General features: G+C 44.0%; 1 protein-coding gene across 1 annotated transcript in view; it reads left to right on the top strand.

Annotated features, from left to right (window-relative positions):
- Nucleotides 1-22,500, top strand: part of grin2aa (glutamate receptor, ionotropic, N-methyl D-aspartate 2A, a) — a gene marked incomplete at both ends in the record, with an annotated part of 143,574 nt that overhangs the window by 108,976 nt on the left and 12,098 nt on the right. The window contains 3 exons of the mRNA XM_083650086.1: nucleotides 451-680; nucleotides 15,185-15,345; nucleotides 20,484-20,573. Of these exons, the coding sequence (XP_083506212.1) occupies nucleotides 451-680; nucleotides 15,185-15,345; nucleotides 20,484-20,573 (481 nt within the window). The remainder of the gene's footprint in view (nucleotides 1-450; nucleotides 681-15,184; nucleotides 15,346-20,483; nucleotides 20,574-22,500) is intronic.

Below are 22,500 nucleotides of genomic sequence, written 5' to 3' on the forward strand. Positions count from 1 at the left end.
CACACACACATTCACACGCATGCACGCACACACACGCACACACACACACATGCATGCTCGCACGCACGCACACACACACACACACACACACACGATTTGTCACGTATTTTAGGTGGATCCTGAAAACGTAATGAGAAAATAATCATCACCTTTCCAAACAATGTGACTTTTTGTCAGATAGCAGATGTCAGAGATATTAGCAGAAATATTACGAGTGGACAGCTGAGAGATGATACGCACCATTTCGGATTAATATTCTGAGTCGTGTTGATATGTGCCATATCTACCAGTATATGGAGACAATACGGACAATTACCAAATGCATATTCCGAGTTTTGTTGGCATACACCGTATCTGGTCAAATATGGATGAAAGATATCTTCTCCCTCCTCCTATAACCTATTCTCCTCTAAACCATCTCTCTCTCTCTCTCCCTTCCCATCGTCTCAGACCCCCACGGCCCCTCCTTCACCATGGGCAAGGCGGTGTGGCTGCTGTGGGGTCTGGTGTTCAACAACTCTGTGCCAGTGCAGAACCCTAAAGGCACCACCAGTAAGTTCATTGTGTCGGTGTGGGCCTTCTTCGCCGTCATCTTCCTGGCCTCCTACACTGCCAACCTGGCCGCCTTCATGATCCAGGAGGAGTTCGTGGACCAGGTCACCGGCCTGTCCGACAACAAGGTAACGGCAAACAAAGGAGGGGGAGGTTCATCGGATCGGGTATGGCGACTTATTAGTCAAGTAGTCCCGAAGATTAGGTCATTTAGTCTAATTGAAGTGTAAAGAGTAATTCAATGTTTCAGAGACCGTATAAAAGTGAGTAGGTTTGTTTGTCGCACCTGACATGTTTCGACGTGCCGCAATGTCGGCGGTCGAAACACGTCAGGTGCGACAAACAAACCTACTAAGTCTTCCGAAACATTGAATTATAGTTATAAAGTGACTTGGATAGAAAGGTAGGACGGTTTACAGATGTCACTCATCTAGTGTCGCCTTAGTTAAGCAGGGGCTTTTGGTAAGAACAAAGAGATCATTTCAATATCAAAGGCCCCCACTTTCACCGCTGTGGCAGCGCGGGCAAACTAGATGAGCAACATCTGTAATGCTGGTCTTGTGTCACCGTTGAAACCGACCGTAGCATTCTGTCACTGACTCAAACGACAGGAAATCCACGCTAAAACAGAATCAACATTTGTTCATTCTACGACCCTGGCAATATGCTCGTCTTCTCCCGACGTCGGTGTCATTTCATCGCTTGTGTAAGCGAAGTCCAAATCAAGCTGCTTGTTAAAGACCCCCTGAAGCAGTGTTGGGGGTAACTCATTACAAAAGTAACATATTACATGTAATATATTACTTTTAGCGGTAACTCAGTAATATAACTTATTACTTATAGGATTTCAGTAATATTATACCAGTTACTTTCTCAAGTAACTCGTTACAAATTGAGTTACATTTTATTAATAAGCACATACCGTATTTAAAAAAGATACAATCATTTCCTAATCAAACTTATTTGTTTTTATGCAAATAACCACTATAGATGACAATAACAAAGGAAAAGAATAACATTTAGAATTTTGGATTGTTTACGCTGACTTGAAATAATTTTTCGGGATGGTCCCGGGGCAGCAATGTCATTCTGCTGCTGCTGTTGTTTTGGTAAAAGTAATGCAAAAGTAGTGTACTAAGTAATGAGTTACTCTACACAGAAAGTGATATTGTAAAGTAACTTAATACTTTCAAATGAAAGTAACTAGTAATATGTAGTATATTACATTTTGAAAGTAACTTGCCCAACACTGCCCTGAAGTCAGAAATCAGTTGTTCTTCTTGTTCCTTCAGTTCAGATGTTTGAGCTTCACTGTGCAGAATGACGTCTGTGCAGAGTTTGACACTAGAAGACTTGTTTTCACAATCGTCTGCTGAGAGTGGAAAGTCTGCTGTGATTGGCTAGTTATGTTCTACATAACCCTGATTGGTTGCTTTGTAATTTGTAATGAGGCAGAAGGAGGGGAAGTCATGTTGAAGGATTTTAACAAGGTAAGTTAAAAACATTTCGTGGGGATCAGACACAAATGATTATTCAAAGGAGACTATTTGATGTTGAAAAATGAAGTTAGGGGGTCTTTAAAGAGTCACGTGATGACATTGCAGAGTGGCATATAGGTTGACATAGGTTGATATAGCTTGACAGCCACGGGAGGAGCACATGTCAACTCTGTTTCAGCGTGGATGTTCTGCTTTTTGGGGCCTCAGGGTTTAGATTCAAAGCCATTCCATCCAACATGTGCATTGCTTGTCATGCCACCGTTGTGCTGCTGTGTTCATTATGCTGCACTCGTGCTCTCTCAGAATTCCTGGAAACCCCCGTTTCCAAGTCAGAAATGCACCGTGGGAAAGCTGTGCTACGCTTCTGTAACACAGGATTCCTGGTGAGAATGATTTCTGGATGTTCCCGTGAGCGCAGGAAGGCAGCATAGCATTCTAAATGTTACTGATTCCATATCATCCTGCATCTGCATCTAAGAATCATTGTCATCTATCTATCTATCTATCTATCTATCTATCTATCTATCTATCTATCTATCTATCTATCTATCTATCTATTTATCTATCTCTATCTATTTATCTACTTTATCTATCTATCTATCTATTTATCTCTATCTATTTATCTACTGTATCTATCTATCTATCTATCTATCTATCTATTTATCTACTCTATCTATCTATCTATCTATCTATCTATCTATCTATCTATCTATCTATCTACTGTATCTATCTACCTATATCTATCTATCATCTATCTATTTATCTACTGTATCTATCCATCTATCTGTATCTATCTATCTATTTATCTACTGTATCTATCTATCTATCTATCTATCTATCTATCTATCTATCTATCTATTTATCTACTGTATCTATCTACTGTAACTATCTATCTATCTTGTTCGCTCTGTTTGTCTCTCTCTCTTGTCCGTTGCCCATTCTAACCCATGCTCTCTCTCCCAGCTGTCCCTGCTTTGAGTTCTGTTATTTTTGACATGTGACTATAGAGACAGGCAGTAGGATTGAAGCCTCCCCATGGTACCAGTGGACAGACAGATGATGATGAGTGTCATTCCTCACCGTGAGAGCTGCTCTATCATCTCTATCCATCAACCTGTTTACCTGTATTACTGTGCATAGGCCCTGGGGACCAAGGGTCAACACAGCCCCACTGTGGCTGTGGGTGGTGGATCAGGCTAACACGCGCGCACACACACACAAGACTACACAGGTATCACTGTGAGAATGCAGGCAGGTAATGTAGTGAGATAATGTATGGAGGAAGGGGGGGGGGGGAGAAATGGAAGAGGGATAAAGACAGAAAGGCAGAGGTGTGCTGAGGAGGACCGAGAGAGAAAGGAAGAGGAAGATCAAATACTAAAGGATGCCGATGTAAGGAGGGATCCAGGATAGGGGAGAAAGAGAAAGAGAAAGCGTTTGAGATAGATGTGGAGGGTTCCAACAGCATACGACGAGGGCGACAAACTAGGGCGAGAAAGCGATGGGGCGAGAGACGGGGCGAGAGAGAGATGGGGCGAGAGACGGGGCGAGAGAGAGATGGGGCGAGAGACGGGGCGAGAGAGAGATGGGGCGAGAGACTAAAGGCCCGAATGCACTGCCAGCGTCTGATGCGTGCGTTTTGAAGTGCACCTGTTGTTGTTTTAAATGGCCAAAAGCACTATGAGGTACGCCAAAGTGCCTCGATTTTGGGTCATCAAATGTTGACCCAGCGACCAAAGCTGTTTCTCTCTGCAGCCGCAGTAGGCTACCGGTTTGGAGAGTACTCCGGTACAGTAGGTGTCGTAGTCTGCCAGTAAAACCAAAGAGGAAGAAGTATATCACTTCTTCTTCGTTGGTTTTACTGGCAGACTACGTGGTGGGGAACTGAGATCAGAGCCTGATCAAACTAGAGGCCCACCAACAAATTGAAATAACGTTAGCCAGCCGACTTAAACGAAAGCAGCAGCACGCACCCAACAGGTGCTCTCATGCCTTATGTCATGTAGCGCTATAAGCGCTATACTCAAATAGAAATGTAGAGAAAATGAATTGAGGTATCTGTAAAGCCTACAGACTTGTGCCTGCCTACATATAAATAGCGACCTTTTCCCAAAGTACTGCTGGTTCTGTGCTGTTGGCATTTCAAATCTGATGCCTGCAGTGCGCTATAGAAGCATCAATTCACCCGCGTCTTATCGCTTTCAGTGCATTTGGGCCTTAAGACAGGCGAGCAGGTACGAGGGAAGACAACAGGCAGACAGATACAGAGCCAGGGTGATAGCCGAGGCAGGGAGGGAGGGATGGCTTGAGGTAGAAAGAGAGAGAGCGAGAGAGAGAGAGTGACAGAGAGAGAGAGACAGAGAGAGAGAGACAGAGAGAGACAGAGAGAGAGGTAGAGAGAGAGTGACAGAGAGAGAGGTAGAGAGAGAGAGACAGAGAGAGAGGTAGAGAGAGAGACAGAGAGAGAGGTAGAGAGAGAGCGATAGGGAGAGACAGAGAGGGTCAGGCGAGCGAGGGAGCCAAGCAGAAAGGCTAAACGGACACTCAGACAGATATGCTGAGCGAGGCTGGACACAGAGGCACCTGTAACTAGCCAAAGGACACATCAGAGGGAATCCCCCATTGCGACACTGAGCAGTGGGTGTTCCTCAACTACAGTATGGTAGTCACCTGCACGATGGAGATGGGGGGGGGGGGGGGGGGGATCTCAATGTAGACAGGAAATGCTTGGAGACAGCAGGTACTGTACGCAAGTCATGACAGGAAATGCTTGGAGACAGGTACTGTACGCAAGTCATGACAGGAAATGCTTGGAGACAGGTACTGTACGCAAGTCATGACAGGAAATGCTTGGAGACAGGTACTGTACGCAAGTCATGATGAAACCTAAGCGGTAAGTGCACCACCTTCACCACCTGTGGAGATGATTACATAACAAGGCAAACACTAAATGTGTCCTCCCCCCAATGACAATGCTCCCTGCCTGGGCCAATCAGTGACGAGCATGTCACCTTGTTTTGACCTGTGATTGTATAACTTCCCCTCTCTTTCAACTACTTCAACTTCCAATTAGGGATGCACCGATCGATCGGCACGTTACCGGAAATGGACGATTTTCAGCTGATCGGCCTCGACCGGTCCACATTAGGGCTGTCACTTTTCATTCGAAATTCGAATGCAACTTCGAATGTAGGGGAGGGGTCCGTGTTCGATATGTAAATTAACTGTTCGAATTTTTTTTATTATTATTATTAATTTTTATTAATTTTTTTTTTTTTTTTTTTTTTTTATGAACCAAAATTAACCAACTGCTGCTTGCTGGTAATGTTAATCCCATGTCAGAAAAAGTCTCCAGATTTGTCGCGTTAGTCTCTTCTGAGAAAGATTGTCTCCAGGGTCTGAAAAGTTGTCTCGAGTTGGATGCAGCCAAGTTTGTGAGGCAGTGTTGTGACTGTGAGCGTCCAAGCTAACACGTCGGGCTGATGCCCGGTGGCCTGGACTCATTTTTTTTTTTTTTTTTTTAATTAACTCATTGAGTGCCATGGACGAACATGTTCGTCAATTGGTTTAGTAACGTAGAGTGCCAAGGACGAACATGTTCGTCAATTGCGTTTTTTGACGGTGGGACGTGGATCAAAGCATCAGGCATCTCCTGTACAAATATAGGAGCTATTGAAGGTGTATAACCTATTTTACGGACTCATTAGGTGGCGACAGTGCTCTCCAGATTACAGAAAGGTCCCGCAAACTGCAGCAAAAAGCCGTGATCAAAGAGAAGCCGATGCATGCTGCAGCCAGAGCCATATAGATTGCTCTGTCTGCAGCTGACGTCGGGCTGCGAACATCAGTCAATCCGCGCACACAACTGAGCTCCTCTGCCTCTGTCTGTCTGTCTGCATATAGTATCTCCACACGATTACCCGCCAGAAAGGCAGCACCCGAAACCGAAGGGCCAAACCTATCCCTGCAGTCCCGTTTGGCATTTCCTTGTCGCGCTGGGAGACGGCCGGGAGCCGCCCGGCGCAAAAACGGAGGCTCCGAAAATAGACTGGGTGCGTGTGGGGAGGAGTTTGCAGCTGAGGCGGGGAGAGGGGGGTGGGGCACGCAGGCTCCACAGAACTACACCACGTCACTACATCAGAAAATATTAGCTAGCGTCAGTGAATGTGCTTGCAATGCTGCATTTCACAAAAGGCTGAATATCTCAGCTTATAATTTGAAAACTGTCTTTTTGCTCAAAACAGCCTATCTTCTCCGGCTCATAACTAAAGAACGGAAAATGGGATCAATAAACTTTTTTTTGCAGATGATAGAAGAGAGTCTCCTCGTTCTTTGTGCGTGTTCTGTGTTTACATAGTAATATCACACAATATTCTGTGGGCCTCGAGAAATCACTGAAAACGCTCTGAAACTCTGGCACTGGGAGCTTCCGTTCTCCAAAAGTGGCTGGCACTCAATGAGTTAACCAAAAAACTTCGAATATATTCAAACGAATTTCGGGCAATTAAAGTTCGTTCGAACTTTATTTTGGGAAAAAGTGACAGCCCTAGTCCACATAGCCGATTCTGTGCGCCGGTCGGCTTTCGCCCTTTTTTTGTTTGGTCAATTACCTGCAGCTAGCTGCATGATGCACATGTTCACGTGTGTGTTTTATTAGTTTTATTTGGCAGGGACATATACAAAAAAAACATTAAACCCCATAGGGGAAGAGATGTTTTGTAACAGATTTAGCCATAGGCTACTTTCCATCTGGAGCCCCTGTTCTGTTGCGCCTTTTTTCTTTTGGAAAAGTAAATGCATGATAGCTGTGGGATATACTGGAATTAATTGTTTTATATTCATTGTATTTGCACAAAAAAGAAAAGCTCTGTCCAGTAACCTGGAACACTTTTATTTTGAGATGTTTTTGAGTGAGATCGTCCTACCTCTTGCAAATGATAAGAAATGTGACATGAATCTTAATTTTCTATTAAAGCAAAGTTAAAATAATAATAATAATAACGTCAAAAAATAACCAGTCAATTATTGTTCTTAGAAAGAAAATCGGAATCGGCCAAAATCGGTATCGGCAAGTCAGACTATTCAAAAATCGGAAATCGGAACCGGCCAAGAAAATGGCAATCGGTGCATCTCTACTTCCAATACTAATAACCAATACCACTACCACCGCTACTAATAATAATACATTTTCAGATGACAGATGGCACTTCCTCTTACGCATGTTTCACACTTACAATAAACACAATCATATGTTTTCTACTTATGCTGCTTTACATTTTTGTTTTAAAACCCTCCGAGACCAATTTTCTTGACAAATCACATTTAGCTTTGATGAACTAAGATTTTCTCTAATTTCATTACTTATGAGCACATTTGACCAAGACTCCATCAACTGAATTAGTTTGATGCATATGGAGGATTCGTATGGAGGAATTCAAAGGCTATAAGGGTCATTCTTTTGTTTCAAATTTCCTATGAACGTGAGTGAGCTCAGATTGAGCTCACTCATTCCAGCAATTAAAAGTAGGAAGCTGGTTCTATTCTATTAATTAATTAAAAGGAGAAAGTAATGAATGTTTTAGTGGCTGAGCGTTTAGCTGTTGCCGACTGTCTCCAGGCCGGCTGTCTCGTGGACCAGTGGAGCTAACAGGTCTGTGGAGTTTCGGGCTACATGACCACTAGAGATTTGTCTTCATGACGCCGCCTTATGTGTCTCCTCTGTCCCTTCTTGCCGGAGAGGACGCGCTGTCCTGTATTCTTTTTTTACTACACAGAAGTTCATTCAAAATGTCAGCAAAAGACAAAAGAGAGGTGTACTTTTAAGTGGGTTCTCATGGTGCCACCATCACTGGATCAGCACTGCCCAGGGCTTTCACAGACTAGTCGACGATCAAAACCACTATAGTCAACAATATGCACAATAGTCGACTCATCGTTCATCTGTGGTTTTAGGAGTAAACAATATAATAAATAAATAAATTGAACAGAGATTTGTTTGAACAATCATTTTCTACATGATGCCAGAAGTTCCAGAACAGAATTGAAGGTATTTAGAGCTGGAAAGACTCTCGTCTATGTTGTTACTGCAGTCAAACAGTCGCTATCTCCGGCTCAGACTAGTTGCTGGAGTTTAGCGGCTCATTTGTAAACAGCCTCTCAGAGCCAATCAGGACTCTGCTATTTCATTTGCCCCCAGGTTGGTCCCGCCTACATTAGTTAACCCTTTGCTGGCGGTTTTTGAGACCTTTTTGATGAGAACTGATCATTTTTATTGGGTGGGAAAATTCCAATATATCTTCCATGATATTAATCGACTAGTCGACTACTTTCTGGGAGTAGTCGATGACTACTAAAATTCAGTAGTGGTGAATGCCCTAGTGCTCCCTCCATGCGTCTTTTTAGCACTGGGTTCAAGTCATCTAGGTTTTTGAAGGCCGATACCAATATCTTAGTAGTGAAGCTTGCTGGTACCTGAAATGTTGTCCCAAAATTCAAAATCTTTCAATTTGGCTGTTTCAAGGATTCAGTGTTTCCCTAAGACTTTTATTCGTAGCTATAGACTATCATTGATTGGACGCTAAACCTCCCCACTGAAACGCACACTGATTCAATTCCTTTACGCAGGTTAGCAGCTCCTTGAGGCAAGGTGAGGCAGGTTTTTACACAGCACACTGCGGTGATTTCTAAGCTGTAGCCATGGAATAACCTCCATCATATCAGCAACGGATGACATTCGCTGGCCAATATCATGTTTTTAATAAGACACCGACTGGAGCCATGTCTAGAAAAGTAACAGATGCGTCTTGTATCAGCATTGTGACTGATATACCAGATTTACATAGGATCAAAGACAAGCACTCCTGGGTGTAGTTGTCCTTGAGAGCAAACTAGTGTACCATGACGTTTAGCACATATGAAAGGGGGGGGGGCAATCTCAATGTTCATGGAGATGAAAGTGAAATCCATGGCACTTACATGTACAGTAAATACATGTAGGTTTTGCTACCCTATCACCAAATATAACATAATAGTGATTCAACCTATACTCAGATCATAAAAGCTTAGCTGCTTAGCACACAGGAAGTGATGTGTTCTATGTATTCGGCAGCAACAGCGTGTTTTTTTCTTTCTTTTTTAAGAAGAAGAAGAAGAAGAAGTAGTTAGCTTGAGCAGTAATAGCCACCATGAACAGATGATCCACGGAGAAAGACGTCACAGTACTGGACAATAGACCATATCATAAATATGGACGTAGCCACCGTGACATCGCCCATTGCTTTTTGGACTACCGTTTTGAAGCATTTGGCATTTTGACCGTTGCCATCTTTGTATTTGGAGCCAGAGACCAGAGGTTTTCCCACAGAGCTGCAGCACCGCCTGCTGATCACATGACAGGCCACCTGTCAGTCAATAGCCTAATGCCCAAAATCATATTCTGCTTCATCATCTATTTTTCTCAAAAATGGGACCATAATTTTCCAAATGAACATCACGCTGTATTGAAGAAGACTTGAAACTAGCAATTGAGACATAAATTCATTAGGAAAGTTGTTTACTGACGTCATAAATCAAGTGAGAAGTATTGTCATTTTCCCATTGACTTCCATGTAATCACACTTATTTTTGCAGCCAGTGGAGACGCCATTAGAAAGAATGCAGGTTTAAGTTACTTCTACATTGGCTTCATGTTTCACCAACAGAGCTCCCCCCTTGTACTGGACACTCTTTGATAGGCAGGTTCTCTCTGGGAAGTGCAGTGCAGAAACCCCAAAGCATCAACTGGAACACTTAAATATCAACACACACACACACACACACACACACACACACACACACACACACACACATGCTAGTGGAATACACACATTCTAAATCTGATGCAACAGCTGAACTTGCATAATAAGGAGACAAAGAGGGCAATGGATGGAGAGAGGCGAGGGAGGAGAGGGAGGGAGGGAGGAGAGGGAGGAGAGGAGAGGGATATGGGGCAAGCAGAGGTGAGGAGAACAGGATGAGTAAAGAGAGATAGAATGAGTGCAAGGAGACACACAAAGGTATTTGAAAGGGTAAGTGACGCTTTTGGGAAAACGAAACAAACGAGGAGGCTGTGACAATCTTAGTCTGACCCGATTTCTAACATCAACCCAAAGATTAACCCTGGCTTACTTTTCACACAATTAGGAGTGACTTGATTTTGGCATCTATGTTCACATCAAAGCTAAGCTGGCCAATGAGCCAATCTCCCCAATACTCACTGTATTCTGACAGTGTCAATCGTACAGGTACTGTATACTGCTAGCATTGCTGGAGCGTTAGATGTCTCCAGGCAATATCCGGTGCCCCTTGTGTCTGTTGGGTGGGAGCAAGATTGAAGTAGCAGAGCAGCGAGGACATGCAGTAAATGCTGGCTTCATATCACCTGTCTAGTCCACAGAGCCTGTTTCATTGATTTCTTTCATCATGTCAGCATCAAGCTTTCATTAGGAACAGCTGTGTTTCTCAAGGGTACTTCAGCGCTAATTGTTGAGCCAGGGAATTCCTTGAAGAAAGTCTTTGGCAGCACTCTCTTCCTGTTCAAAACGCCGGCTGTTTGACCTGCTCAAACCAGAGATAGTCTCTGGTCAAAGCTAGTGCCTCACTGGAAGCAGGCTGCAGGGATAAGCTCTGCCATAGGAAATGTAAACACAAGTCTGATGATACCCGTTAGCTCCAGCACCTGAGCTAAGTCTGATGATACCCGTTAGCTCCAGCACCTGAGCTAAGTCTGATGAGCAGTGTTGTTGTTGCTTTTTTCTCTTCACTATTTTGAGCCAGTGGAAGACGCCATTATCATTCATTCCCCAATCCAGATTTAGCCCAGCTGGCTTGGGTTTGTGAACCACAAGTGTTCTTCTTCGCTGACCTTTAAGCTACTGCTTCTGCGTTAAGAGAAGGGGAGAAGAAGAGAGGAGAGAATCAAAGAGATGCGGAGAGAGAGAGAGAGAGAGAGAGAGAGAGAGAGAGAGAGAGAGAGAGAGAGAGAGAGTTTGTGAGAAGCCAGTGTCTCCTGAGGGCCGCCACATACTGGGTGACATCACCAACAAAACACACACAGAGATACACAACAGAGTTTGACATCATCATAGTGTTTGCCCTCACCCTGACCAGATGACACAGTGGGATAACTGGCACACACACACACACACAAACACATGCACGCACGCACACACACACACACAAACACATGCACGCACGCACACACACTAACACATGCACGCACGCACGCACGCACGCGCACACACACACACACACACACACACACACACACACACACACACACAGTACATGCACGCACGGATGATGTAACTAGTGCATAGTATAAACAATTCAAACACTGGGAAGCAAACAAACATGATTTTACAGATGTTTAACACAAATACCCCTATACAGAGATGCCTGTATATTTGTGTTAAACTTCTCCGCACAAGTAAATATAATACAGTAATTAGCAGACTTCACTCTCCCTCAGGCAAATGTACATACTGTACAGTAAACATTTCTTTCCTCCAGGAATTAGTCACACTTCACTCTCCCTATCAGGCAAATGCCCATATAAGCATATCCTTACTACTACAACAACAACAACAACAATAACAATAATACTGTAGTAATAATAATAATAATTTATTCACACATCATGACTGTTACAGGTAAGCAGAGAGGTACTTGATCTGTTACTGCCGCCAAACAATGTTCCAAAAGCATAACGTTAGGCATATTTGCGACTATTACTGTACATTATCCACACAAGATGGAATTGGATGAATTAGCGGGGCTTCTGGCTGGTACATCGATTAGCGTTAGCGAGATAGCCGTGTTAGCAAGCAACTTCATGTTATCTAACAGCCAGCTAAAACCACAATATGACAATGTATTTGTCACAGTCATTTTGTGGACAAGTTTTGGCTCCAACCAGCCGTTTGTTCTGGAAACAACACAGGTTTCAGGTCTCATTCACTCATTGGTAATAAAAAAAACGCTTAATGCATGTTAATTGCTTCCAAATTTGTACACACAGGACATTTAAACCAATTCAACGGCTTAACAAACAATATGTCATCAGTTTCTCTAAATCAATGTCCCTCATGGTGTAACACGTTCAGTTCTTTGGTACGTACTACGTACGTACATCGCTGCCACTGTACGTAGTTCTTCTTGTGATTCTAAACAAACTGCTGTAGCTGCTGCAGGAAATGGAAAACGCATCACTTCCTTTATGCCAGAGGATTTCTCCCGGGAAAAACACACCCAGACACTGGGTGTTTAGAACAGCAAATGCAAATTCTGTATCGGTTGAATCGATGTTGTGTTATCTCAATTGCCGATAAAGAGTAGGAAAACAGACATTTAGTTCTATACAAAATGTGTAGTTTAGCGTAGTTTTGCACTGCGCGGGGGACGGGAGTTGCGCTACGGGCAGAAGGGAAGCCTCTACCCCGGCGGAAACTCACCAGGCAAGACCGCGGCTTCACTAAACCCCCGCCTCCGGCCTAGCGGAGCCAAGCCAAGCGGCTTCCCGAGGAGCGGACTTTTTCTCTCTCAAAACAATTGAAAACCACCGTCATGTTAAAGCTGAGCAAGGAGATCGATTTTATTTCACCAGAGCCGAAGGCAGCAACACAAAAGACTGATGGAAATAACAGAAGAGAGGATAAGCCCCACTAAACTGGTATCCAGCATTTACAGTAATACAGTAAACACGATTCTGCGTGCCTGACCAATCAGTCGTCTGCAGTGTTTTCACGTCACTGTATGGTACCGGGTTCACAGCGCTGGAACCTCAACAAAGCAGGGACCAAAACTAGCACGACTCAACCCGGGCTGTCCACGTTTTTGATCGGTGGAATGAGACAAAAAAGCGAGACGAGCTGGACGGGGCCGCGCTGATACCAGCGGTGGTAATGGGCCATATTGGACTGTTAGTGTGTGTGTGTGTGTGTGTGTGTGTGTGTGTGTGTGTGAGAGAGTGTGAGTGTGAGTAAAGCACAGTTCTAATTGATAGGGTCCGTCTGTTCGTGGTGCTGAGGGCAGATTGTTAGCATAGCAGGAGGGTAGGTTGTTAGCCTACTACAAAACCCTTGACCTGAACGCAGACTGGAATTCTACTTGAGAGACACAGACAGAGGAAGAGCGAGACATAGGGAAATAGAGCACAAAGCAGATGGATGGACGGATGGAGGAATGAAGAGGAGAAACTGGCCTCTCTGACCTGAAATATTGCAGAGATTGGTTGAATTTGCATTAATTATTGCGATCGCAAAATCACAACTTCCTGGAGGGACTGGCTGCTGGCTGCAGCGATCTCCCTCAATACTGGACCAATTGTAAAAATGGTTGTCCCGATGAGTCACTTAGTTACTATATAGACACAGAAAGTTGGGAAAATAAGGTTGACGTTGAAAAATGCAGAAGTGGCCCTTCAAGGAGATCATACAGTTGTAAATACAACATAATGCTAGACTTGTATTTTAGTGGCTGCTTGTTTCCTCTGTAAAGGAATGGAAACCCTGCTATTTAAGTGGGGTTAGAGGCAAGGTGTTGCAAAAAAGAAACCGCAGAAGTCCTCCAAAATGTTAAGTTTCTAGAAAAGCTGTGCCTGTTAATCAGATTTTTGTCTGCTGTGTGTGTGTGTGTGTGTGTGTGTGTGTGTGTGTGTGTGTGTGTGTGTCCATCTATGATAGTCAACCAAACACCATACAGTATATGGAAACTACAACGGCATTACTTGTGTTTATGGGACATGAGATTTTGTTTTTGTTTTTCAATCACATGCTCTGACAAGGAGAAGCTACTAGCAGTGTAGATGTGTACATACTTATAGAACTACAGTAAAGGCACCAATAAGTAACCAACGGTCCCAAAATCTGATAAAAAATGTCAACTAATAAGAAGAAATGGCAAAATATGGTCACTAAACCTGAACAGAAAATTATGCGTTTTTTTATTTGGAACAAGTTTTTTTTTTTTATCGGTACAATCAAGTTAAAAGGAATTTATTTTCCATCTGCGAATCCTCCCTTTCCAGATGCTCTTTTTGCATATAATTGATATTGTGCAAAATAAATGAAATGCATTAAAATATTGGCTTCAATATGACACGGAAAAAGTGGAAGGGGGGCCACATGTGAAAAGTTTTTAGTTCTGAGATTAATCTATGAATAAAGTCTAAATTCTGAGATTAAAGTCAGAAGTCTAACTGTATATTCTGACTTTATTCTCAGAATTCTGACATTAATCTCAGAACTCAAATATTTTTTTCAATCGTCCCAATCGTCGTCGTTTGTCCAGTAAAGGTCATTTCAAATGTCAGTTGCATATTCCTAGCAGCTTGTACTGTCAGTGCATTTTTAAACGTGTACATCTTGGTTCTAGTCACAAGCAGTAGGCTACATTGATGTGATTACCTGGAGTTTGTCCTTACCTGACTAGAGATTACAGGAAAAACAAGTGATGTCCTCTACCAGTGTGTGTCCACACCAGCCTTGGATGTAATAGCATGCTTGACAAATTTGCAAATACTTTTATTTGATGTTTTATTTTAGCCCACTTATAGTTCCCAAATGGGTCGGGTTTACCACAACAAACAGCCACAGAATTGTTAGCCAATCACATTAAAGTATTTGGTAGGTAGGTAGATACTTTATTTATCCCGAAGGAAATTCATGTACCAGCAGCTCACATACAGTTAATAAAAACACACAGTAGACATTATTAGAAAAACACAGTAAAAAAATATATAAAAAGATACTAACAGACTGTGTGCCAAGCCAGAACCTAAAGTGACCGAGTGCCTAATAGAGAACATTTAATAAATAAAAAGGTCTAGTTGGACTACTTTCCTGTGACTGACAACTTACCTGATGCTATCAACATTCTCCTGACATGGTAAAACTCACCTATCTGAGGCTCACAGAGCCTCACACACACTACTACTACACACACACACACACACACACACACACACTACTACTACTACACACACACACACAAACACACACACACACGTTGTGTCTCTCACTACTTCTCTGTGTCTTTTCTTCCCTGTTCCTTCTGTCTTTCGTCTTCGCCCCCGCCCCTCCCCCCCACCGCCGCAGTTCCAGAACCCGTATGGGTACTCACCTCCGTTCCGCTTTGGGACGGTCCCGAACGGATCCACTGAGAGGAACATCAGGAAGAACTACCCTGACATGCACCAGTACATGGTGAAATTTCACCAGACCGGGGTGGTCGACGCACTCCAAACACTCAAAAATGGGTAAGGGGAGTGTGTGTGTGTGCTTACATGTGTGTGTGTGTGTGTGTGCACGCACGTGCATGTGTGCTTACATGAGTGTGCGCACGTGTGCGTGTGTGTGTGTGTGTGCGCGCGTGCGCATGCGTGTGTGTGTGACAGCTCCTCTGAGGCTGGGGATGAATAGGCTTCCTGACTGGGAAAGGCAGGAACTATTTTTAGTACTGGTCTCTGTAATGCCATTGCCACTAGAGGTGTGTGTGTGTGTGTGTGTGTGTGTGTGTGTGTGGGGGGGGGGGGCGGAGCATGAAAGAGTGGAATGATTTGAGAAGGATGGAAAAGAGTAAAGGTAGCAACCCAGTCAGCAGAATAACATGTTTGCACTTTACGTTTCTGCAAATGGATACATGACATTCAACGTTTGTCAACCAAAAATATAGATATTTTTTATATCAACGTTCAAAATGAACCAAGGGAGAGAGAGGGGGAGAGAGGGAGGGAGGGAGGGAGGGAGAGAGAGGGGGAGGGAGAGTCGAGACCAAGGACAGAACGTCTGATTGGAAGAGGTGTGGGAAGGGTGGAGGGCGCGCACAGGGCAAAGAGAGAATGGAGGAAGGGAAATGATATGAGAAAGAAGAAGGGAGGAGAAGGAGACACGGAGGTGGTGAGGGGGTGGAGAGAGTGGAGCAGGAGAGGAGAATTCACCAGAGAGATTCTGTAAAGGAGAAACAGATGTTGTAAAGGAGAAACAGATGTTGTAAAGGAGAAACAGATGTTGTAAAGGAGAAACAGATACTGTATGTTGTAAAGGAGAAACAGATGCTGTAAAGGAGAAACAGATACTGTATGTTGTAAAGGAGAAACAGATGCTGTAAAGGAGAAACAGATGTTGTAAAGGAGAAACAGAGATGTTGTAAAGGAGAAACAGATGTTGTAAAGGAGAAACAGAGATGTTGTAAAGGAGAAACAGAGATGTTGTAAAGGAGAAACAGATGTTGTAAAGGAGAAACAGAGATGCTGTAAAGGAGAAACAGATGCTGTAAAGGAGAAACAGATGTTGTAAAGGAGAAACAGAGATGTTGTAAAGGAGAAACAGATGTTGTAAAGGAGAAACAGATGTTGTAAAGGAGAAACAGAGATGTTGTAAAGGAGAAACAGAGATGTTGTAAAGGAGAAACAGATGTAAAGGAGAAACAGAGATGTTGTAAAGGAGAAACAGATGTTGTAAAGGAGAAACAGATGTTGTAAAGGAGAAACAGAGATGCTGTAAAGGAGAAACAGAGATGCTGTAAAGGAGAAACAGATGTAAAGGAGAAACAGAGATGTTGTAAAGGAGAAACAGAGATGCTGTAAAGGAGAAACAGATGTAAAGGAGAAACAGAGATGTTGTAAAGGAGAAACAGATGCTGTACAGGAGAAACAGATGCTGTAAAGGAGAAACAGAGATGTTGTAAAGGAGAAACAGAGATGCTGTAAAGGAGAAACAGATGTAAAGGAGAAACAGAGATGTTGTAAAGGAGAAACAGATGCTGTAAAGGAGAAACAGATGCTGTAAAGGAGAAACAGAGATGTTGTAAAGGAGAAACAGATGCTGTAAAGGAGAAACAGAGATGTTGTAAAGGAGAAACAGATGTTGTAAAGGAGAAACAGAGATGTTGTAAAGGAGAAACAGAGATGTTGTAAAGGAGAAACAGATGTAAAGGAGAAACAGAGATGTTGTAAAGGAGAAACAGATGTTGTAAAGGAGAAACAGATGTTGTAACAGAGATGTTGTAAAGGAGAAACAGAGATGCTGTAAAGGAGAAACAGATGTAAAGGAGAAACAGAGATGTTGTAAAGGAGAAACAGATGCTGTAAAGGAGAAACAGATGCTGTAAAGGAGAAACAGAGATGTTGTAAAGGAGAAATATAGATGTAAAGGAGAAACAGATGTTGTAAAGGAGAAACAAGTGCTGTAAAGGAGAAACAGAGATGTTGTAAAGGAGAAATAGAGATGTTGTAAAGGAGAAACAGATATGTTGTAAAGGAGAAACAAGTGCTGTAAAGGAGAAACAGAGATGTTGTAAAGGAGAAATAGAGATGCTGTAAAGGAGAAACAGAGATGTTGTAAAGGAGAAACAGAGATGCTGTAAATGAGAAATAGAGATGCTGTAAAGGAGAAACAGAGATGTTGTAAAGGAGAAACAGATGTTGTAAAGGAGAAATAGAGATGTTGTAAAGGAGAAACAGAGATGTTGTAAAGGAGAAATAGATGCTGTAAAGGAGAAACAGATGTAAAGGAGAAACAGAGATGTTGTAAAGGAGAAATAGAGATGTTGTAAAGGAGAAACAGATATGTTGTAAAGGAGAAACAAGTGCTGTAAAGGAGAAACAGAGATGTTGTAAAGGAGAAATAGAGATGCTGTAAAGGAGAAACAGAGATGTTGTAAAGGAGAAACAGAGATGCTGTAAATGAGAAATAGAGATGCTGTAAAGGAGAAACAGAGATGTTGTAAAGTAGAAACAGATGTTGTAAAAGAGAAATAGAGATGCTGTAAAGGAGAAACAGAGATGTTGTAAAGGAGAAACAGAGATGTTGTAAAGGAGAAACAGATGTTGTAAAGGAGAAATAGAGATGTTGTAAAGGAGAAACAGAGATGTTGTAAAGGAGAAATAGATGCTGTAAAGGAGAAACAGATGTTGTAAAGGAGAAATAGAGATGCTGTAAAGGAGAAACAGATGTTGTAAAGGAGAAATAGAGATGCTGTAAAGGAGAAATAGATGCTGTAAAGGAGAAACAGATGTTGTACAGGAGAAATAGAGATGCTGTAAAGGAGAAATAGAGATGTTGTAAAGGAGAAACAGGTGCTGTAAATGAGAAATAGAGATGCTGTAAAGGAGAAACAGAGATGTTGTAAAGGAGAAACGGGTGGAGTCAAGAGAAAATCTGGGGTAAGGGGGAAAGGGGTTGATGAGGTGACTTGACACAATGTTTCTAATTGGTTAATGGCAAGGGGAGGGGATCCAATCAGAGTACCATTCAGAGGACACGATGCCACTTAGAGAGGGAGGGGTTTAGGTCAACGAGAGAGAAGAGAGGGAGGGGTTTAGGTCAACGAGAGAGAGAGACACACACACACACACACACACACACACGCACACACAAAGCAGGTGTGCACAGTCAGTAATACCCTCATTGATCATTCTATTGTGTGGTATTAGCAGATGAGCGCTGCGGCAGTGTTGAGCTGTTTGGGGCTGGATGGGGCTGGATGGCTGGATGAGCTCTGATGCACCTCATGCTGACGAGCTTTACGTGCTAAATCTCACATTCTATAGAGTAGGACAGAGATGTCCCCTGGAATCAAGGATCAGCCAATAGAAGAAGGAGTTCACTTTTCACCAGTAGGTTTTGAGCTTTCCCACATATTTGGATTTGCAGTTCAAATGGCCATGTAAAAATGTAAAAAATAAGTAAATAAATAAAACCCTTATGTTGAACTTTGTCAGAGATTTACACACCTGATGTCAGTGTCTTTAGATCATTTGCAGCAGGACAGAAGCAGAACATTTCACACGTACGTACTGGGGTTATTTCACGTGGGGATTTGTAATTCTACTAAAAGGTCATCCTGGTGGGGGCGCCGCAGTTTGACTGAAAGGTCATCCCAGCCGGGGAAAAGAGGATCATTGTAGTCCTAAAAGTTAGAGCTACAGTATGTCTGGGCTGGCCTCTACAGTGCAAACACACACATACACACACACACACACGCGTGCTGACAGACATGCACACTTTCACGAGCACACACTCTCGACATGTTTAGACACACAACCTAGCGCTGGCTAAAGCTAATTACACAGCTAAAGTATCGGCTGGAGGGCTGCATCTGACATTCAGTAAATGCCAGCTAGTCACTGCACTATTAGCCCGTGTGCGTGTGTGTGTGTGTGTGTGTGTGTGTGTGTGCGTGTGTGTGTGTGTGTGTGTGTGTGTGTGAGAGAGCGAGAGAGCAGCGGTCAGTGACGGCATCAGTTACATTGAAAATGTCAGTCCGAGTCTAGGATCTTTAATGTTCCACGTGTCCTTCTGTGTGTGTGCAGAAGTGTGTGTGTGTGTGTGTGTGTGTGCACGTGTGTGTGTGCACGTGTGTGTGTTTGTGTCTATCTGAAGTTTGCTTAGATTGTCCATATGCCTCCCAGGTCCTATCACGGGCAAAGCGTGTCGCGTTGAAGCGTGACCACTCCCCCCCCCCCTGCCCCGCCCACCCTCCCGATGCCCCGCCCTCCCGATGCCCCGCCCTCCCGCTGTGTGCTCTGTGTGTTCGGTTACGCTCGGCCCTCAGTCCCATTCGAGATGATTTAACACTTTGGAACTGATCCGCCATCAACAATAAAGCTGTGTTCACACCGAGATATTTATTTTTCACTCTGTCGCTTGATTCAACCCTTTGGAATCGCTCTGTCGCTCTGTTTAAATCGCTCGTCAACAGGCACACGAATTGACGGACATGTGGGGGATATAACGTTACGCAATGTCATGCTGTTTGTCCACTACGAGCCACTGTCATCGTTTACAAGCTAAAGCCTATCAGCGTGCTCCCAACGCGAGCTCCATACCGGTAGTACAGACTTCACTTCATGTCAGCTTTCAGCCTGTCAATGCGGTTTGTTGCCACACAATAAACCAGCGGTTTGTTCCAAGCCAGTGTGATCCTTGACTCGCTCTCACACGGCAGCCAATCAGCGTTGAACAGCGAGCGACTGATGCCAGCGTATTTTTGCTCGAGTTGGGATATTTCATCTGGGGCGACGAGTGTATTTTCTCCCTATCGCTCTGTCTCTGTCGCTCGGACGCCCAGCGATTTTTCTCCCGGGCGAATATACGCTCAATCGCTCGTTTGCATTGGCTTTGTATGTAAACTCGATGCCAGCAAAAAACTTTAATAGGTCGGTGTGAACGCACCTTAAGAGTTGATTCTGCTTTCTGTGTCTGCATTTCCTACTCACTCTCTCTCTCTCCCCCTTGCCCAAAAAATGATATCTCTAAACCTCTCTGTCACCGTGCTTTTTCTCTCAATATCTCTCTCTCTCTCCCTTCCTCTCTCTCTCTCTCTCCCTTCCTCTCTCTCTCTCTCTGTCTCTCTCTGTCTCCCTCGCCCCTTCTTTTCTGCCCTCCACTGCAGCAAACTGGACGCCTTCATCTACGACGCTGCTGTGTTGAACTACATGGCCGGTAGAGACGAGGGATGTAAGCTGGTGACCATTGGCAGCGGGTAACTGAAAGCTGTCCTCTTGTCATCACACACACACTTGTGTTGTATGTGGATTAGCTTTGCTCAAGGGTTCCACGGCACCTGCACTTTCTCCTCTTTGCTTTTGTAGAGTTTTTCTGTCGTATGTTTGGGCCGTGGCCGGCCAGCCTGCCGCCGTGCAACTCCCCAAACATGTGACTCGACGCAGCTGACGTGAACAGCGCAAAGTTTAATATAATGTCGATGGGGAGATATTGTAGCATGTGTCCAGATCGCGCCAAAACCGTGCGAAATGCAGTCACAAAGCTCTGTAGGTGTGTAGTTGAGATCACAATGAAGGATGGGTGGGGTCCGAGGAAGTAGCAGGGAAGGGGCTATTGACACCCCCCCCCCCCCCACACACACACACACACACACACACACACACACACACACACACACACACACACACACACACACCCACACACACACACACACACACACACACACACACACACACGCACTTTACTAGCCTGGCAAACCAGCCGCTCACGTGAACTCACTCTTCGTTCCCGTCTGGCCCCAAGCCTTCACCCAGCGTCTGCAGTGGGCGGGACTTGGGCGGGTGTACTTGCCTTGACAGACAACTCCTTCAGCCAATCAGTTTGGCTGAAGTTTGATCCAGTCAAACCCAAATCCACTCGGGAGAACGGCAAAAACATATTTTCCGCAAGAGAAACTCTGCGGTTGCGGCGATACTCCTGTACTTGTTTAATTGTTGTTATTGAGTCTATTTCTGCAATAACTGCACTTTATGGCTGTTTAAACTAGACGAACGCTGACATTACTTCTCGAGGCGGACAGGCAAGGAGGCGGCCATTACTGTTTTGCTAGTGGCGTCCCTGATTGGCCGGTCACGATGTCAACTACGAGGCAGGTCGCTGATTGGCTCGTCTGCTTTGCCGTTTCTGCTAAGATTCCACCAAGGGGATGGGGCCAGACGGGAAGGAAGAAGGAAATGAAATGTGAGTTCACGTGAGCGGCCGGTTTACCAGGCTACCACTTTACGCCCCTGGCCCGCATTCTTTTCATGCTGTGGGCGTGGCGGCTGGTGTGATCCTATCACAAGCTGGTCTAGTTTTTGCTTGATCACAGTGCATTTTCAACTCTTCTTTTCTGATTTCCTCCCCATTTTCTCCCCAATTATACTTGGCCAATTTATCCCCATGCTGCCCTATTGAGTGCTTCACCCTCTGCCGATCTGGGGAGAGCCGAGACTAGCACCATGCTTCCTCCGACACATGCGCAGTAGCTTCTTTTCACCTGACAGCGGGAGCTTCACCGGTAGGACGTAGCACGTGGGAGGATCACACTATTCCCACCAGTTCCCTTCCACCCCGACCAGGCACCCCGAGCGACCAGAGGAGGCGCTAGTGCAGCGACCAGGAAGTGCATTTTCAACTTTATCTCGACTGTATCCTGCGGATTTTGTTTTGTTGTAAGCCCAAAGGTATAGGAGGATTTTCTCAACCTCCTGAGGAGCATGTATTCATTCAACGGAAGTGATTTCATGCAATGATTGACTTGTCTGTGCTTCCTTGTCCTTGCTGCAATGTGCCTTTCCCAGTGTTCATACTTTAAGAACATGGCTCAATATGAGCATCAGCTGAGATGATGTCAACACACACAAAGCCTCACGTTTTGCCTCCGCACATTTTTTTAAAACATAAACCGACAAAACGAAAAGAAATGAGAAAGAGAAATGAAACCCTATCTGGGCTTATGCTTGGTCTCTACCTCAGAAAACCACTAATAACAATAATTCATACAAAGTAAGCAATATAACATACAAGGGAAAGGAAACAAAACAACAGTAGAAAAAGAAAAAATAACAAGAAAGAAAGTATAAGAGCAATCCAAATGAAATGGCGATATGAGGTAAGTGTACTGGTGTACTGTATGTGGACTA

Source organism: Poromitra crassiceps (assembly GCF_964638095.1).
Source record: "Poromitra crassiceps genome assembly, chromosome: 13".
Taxonomy (NCBI): Eukaryota; Metazoa; Chordata; class Actinopteri; order Beryciformes; family Melamphaidae; genus Poromitra; species Poromitra crassiceps.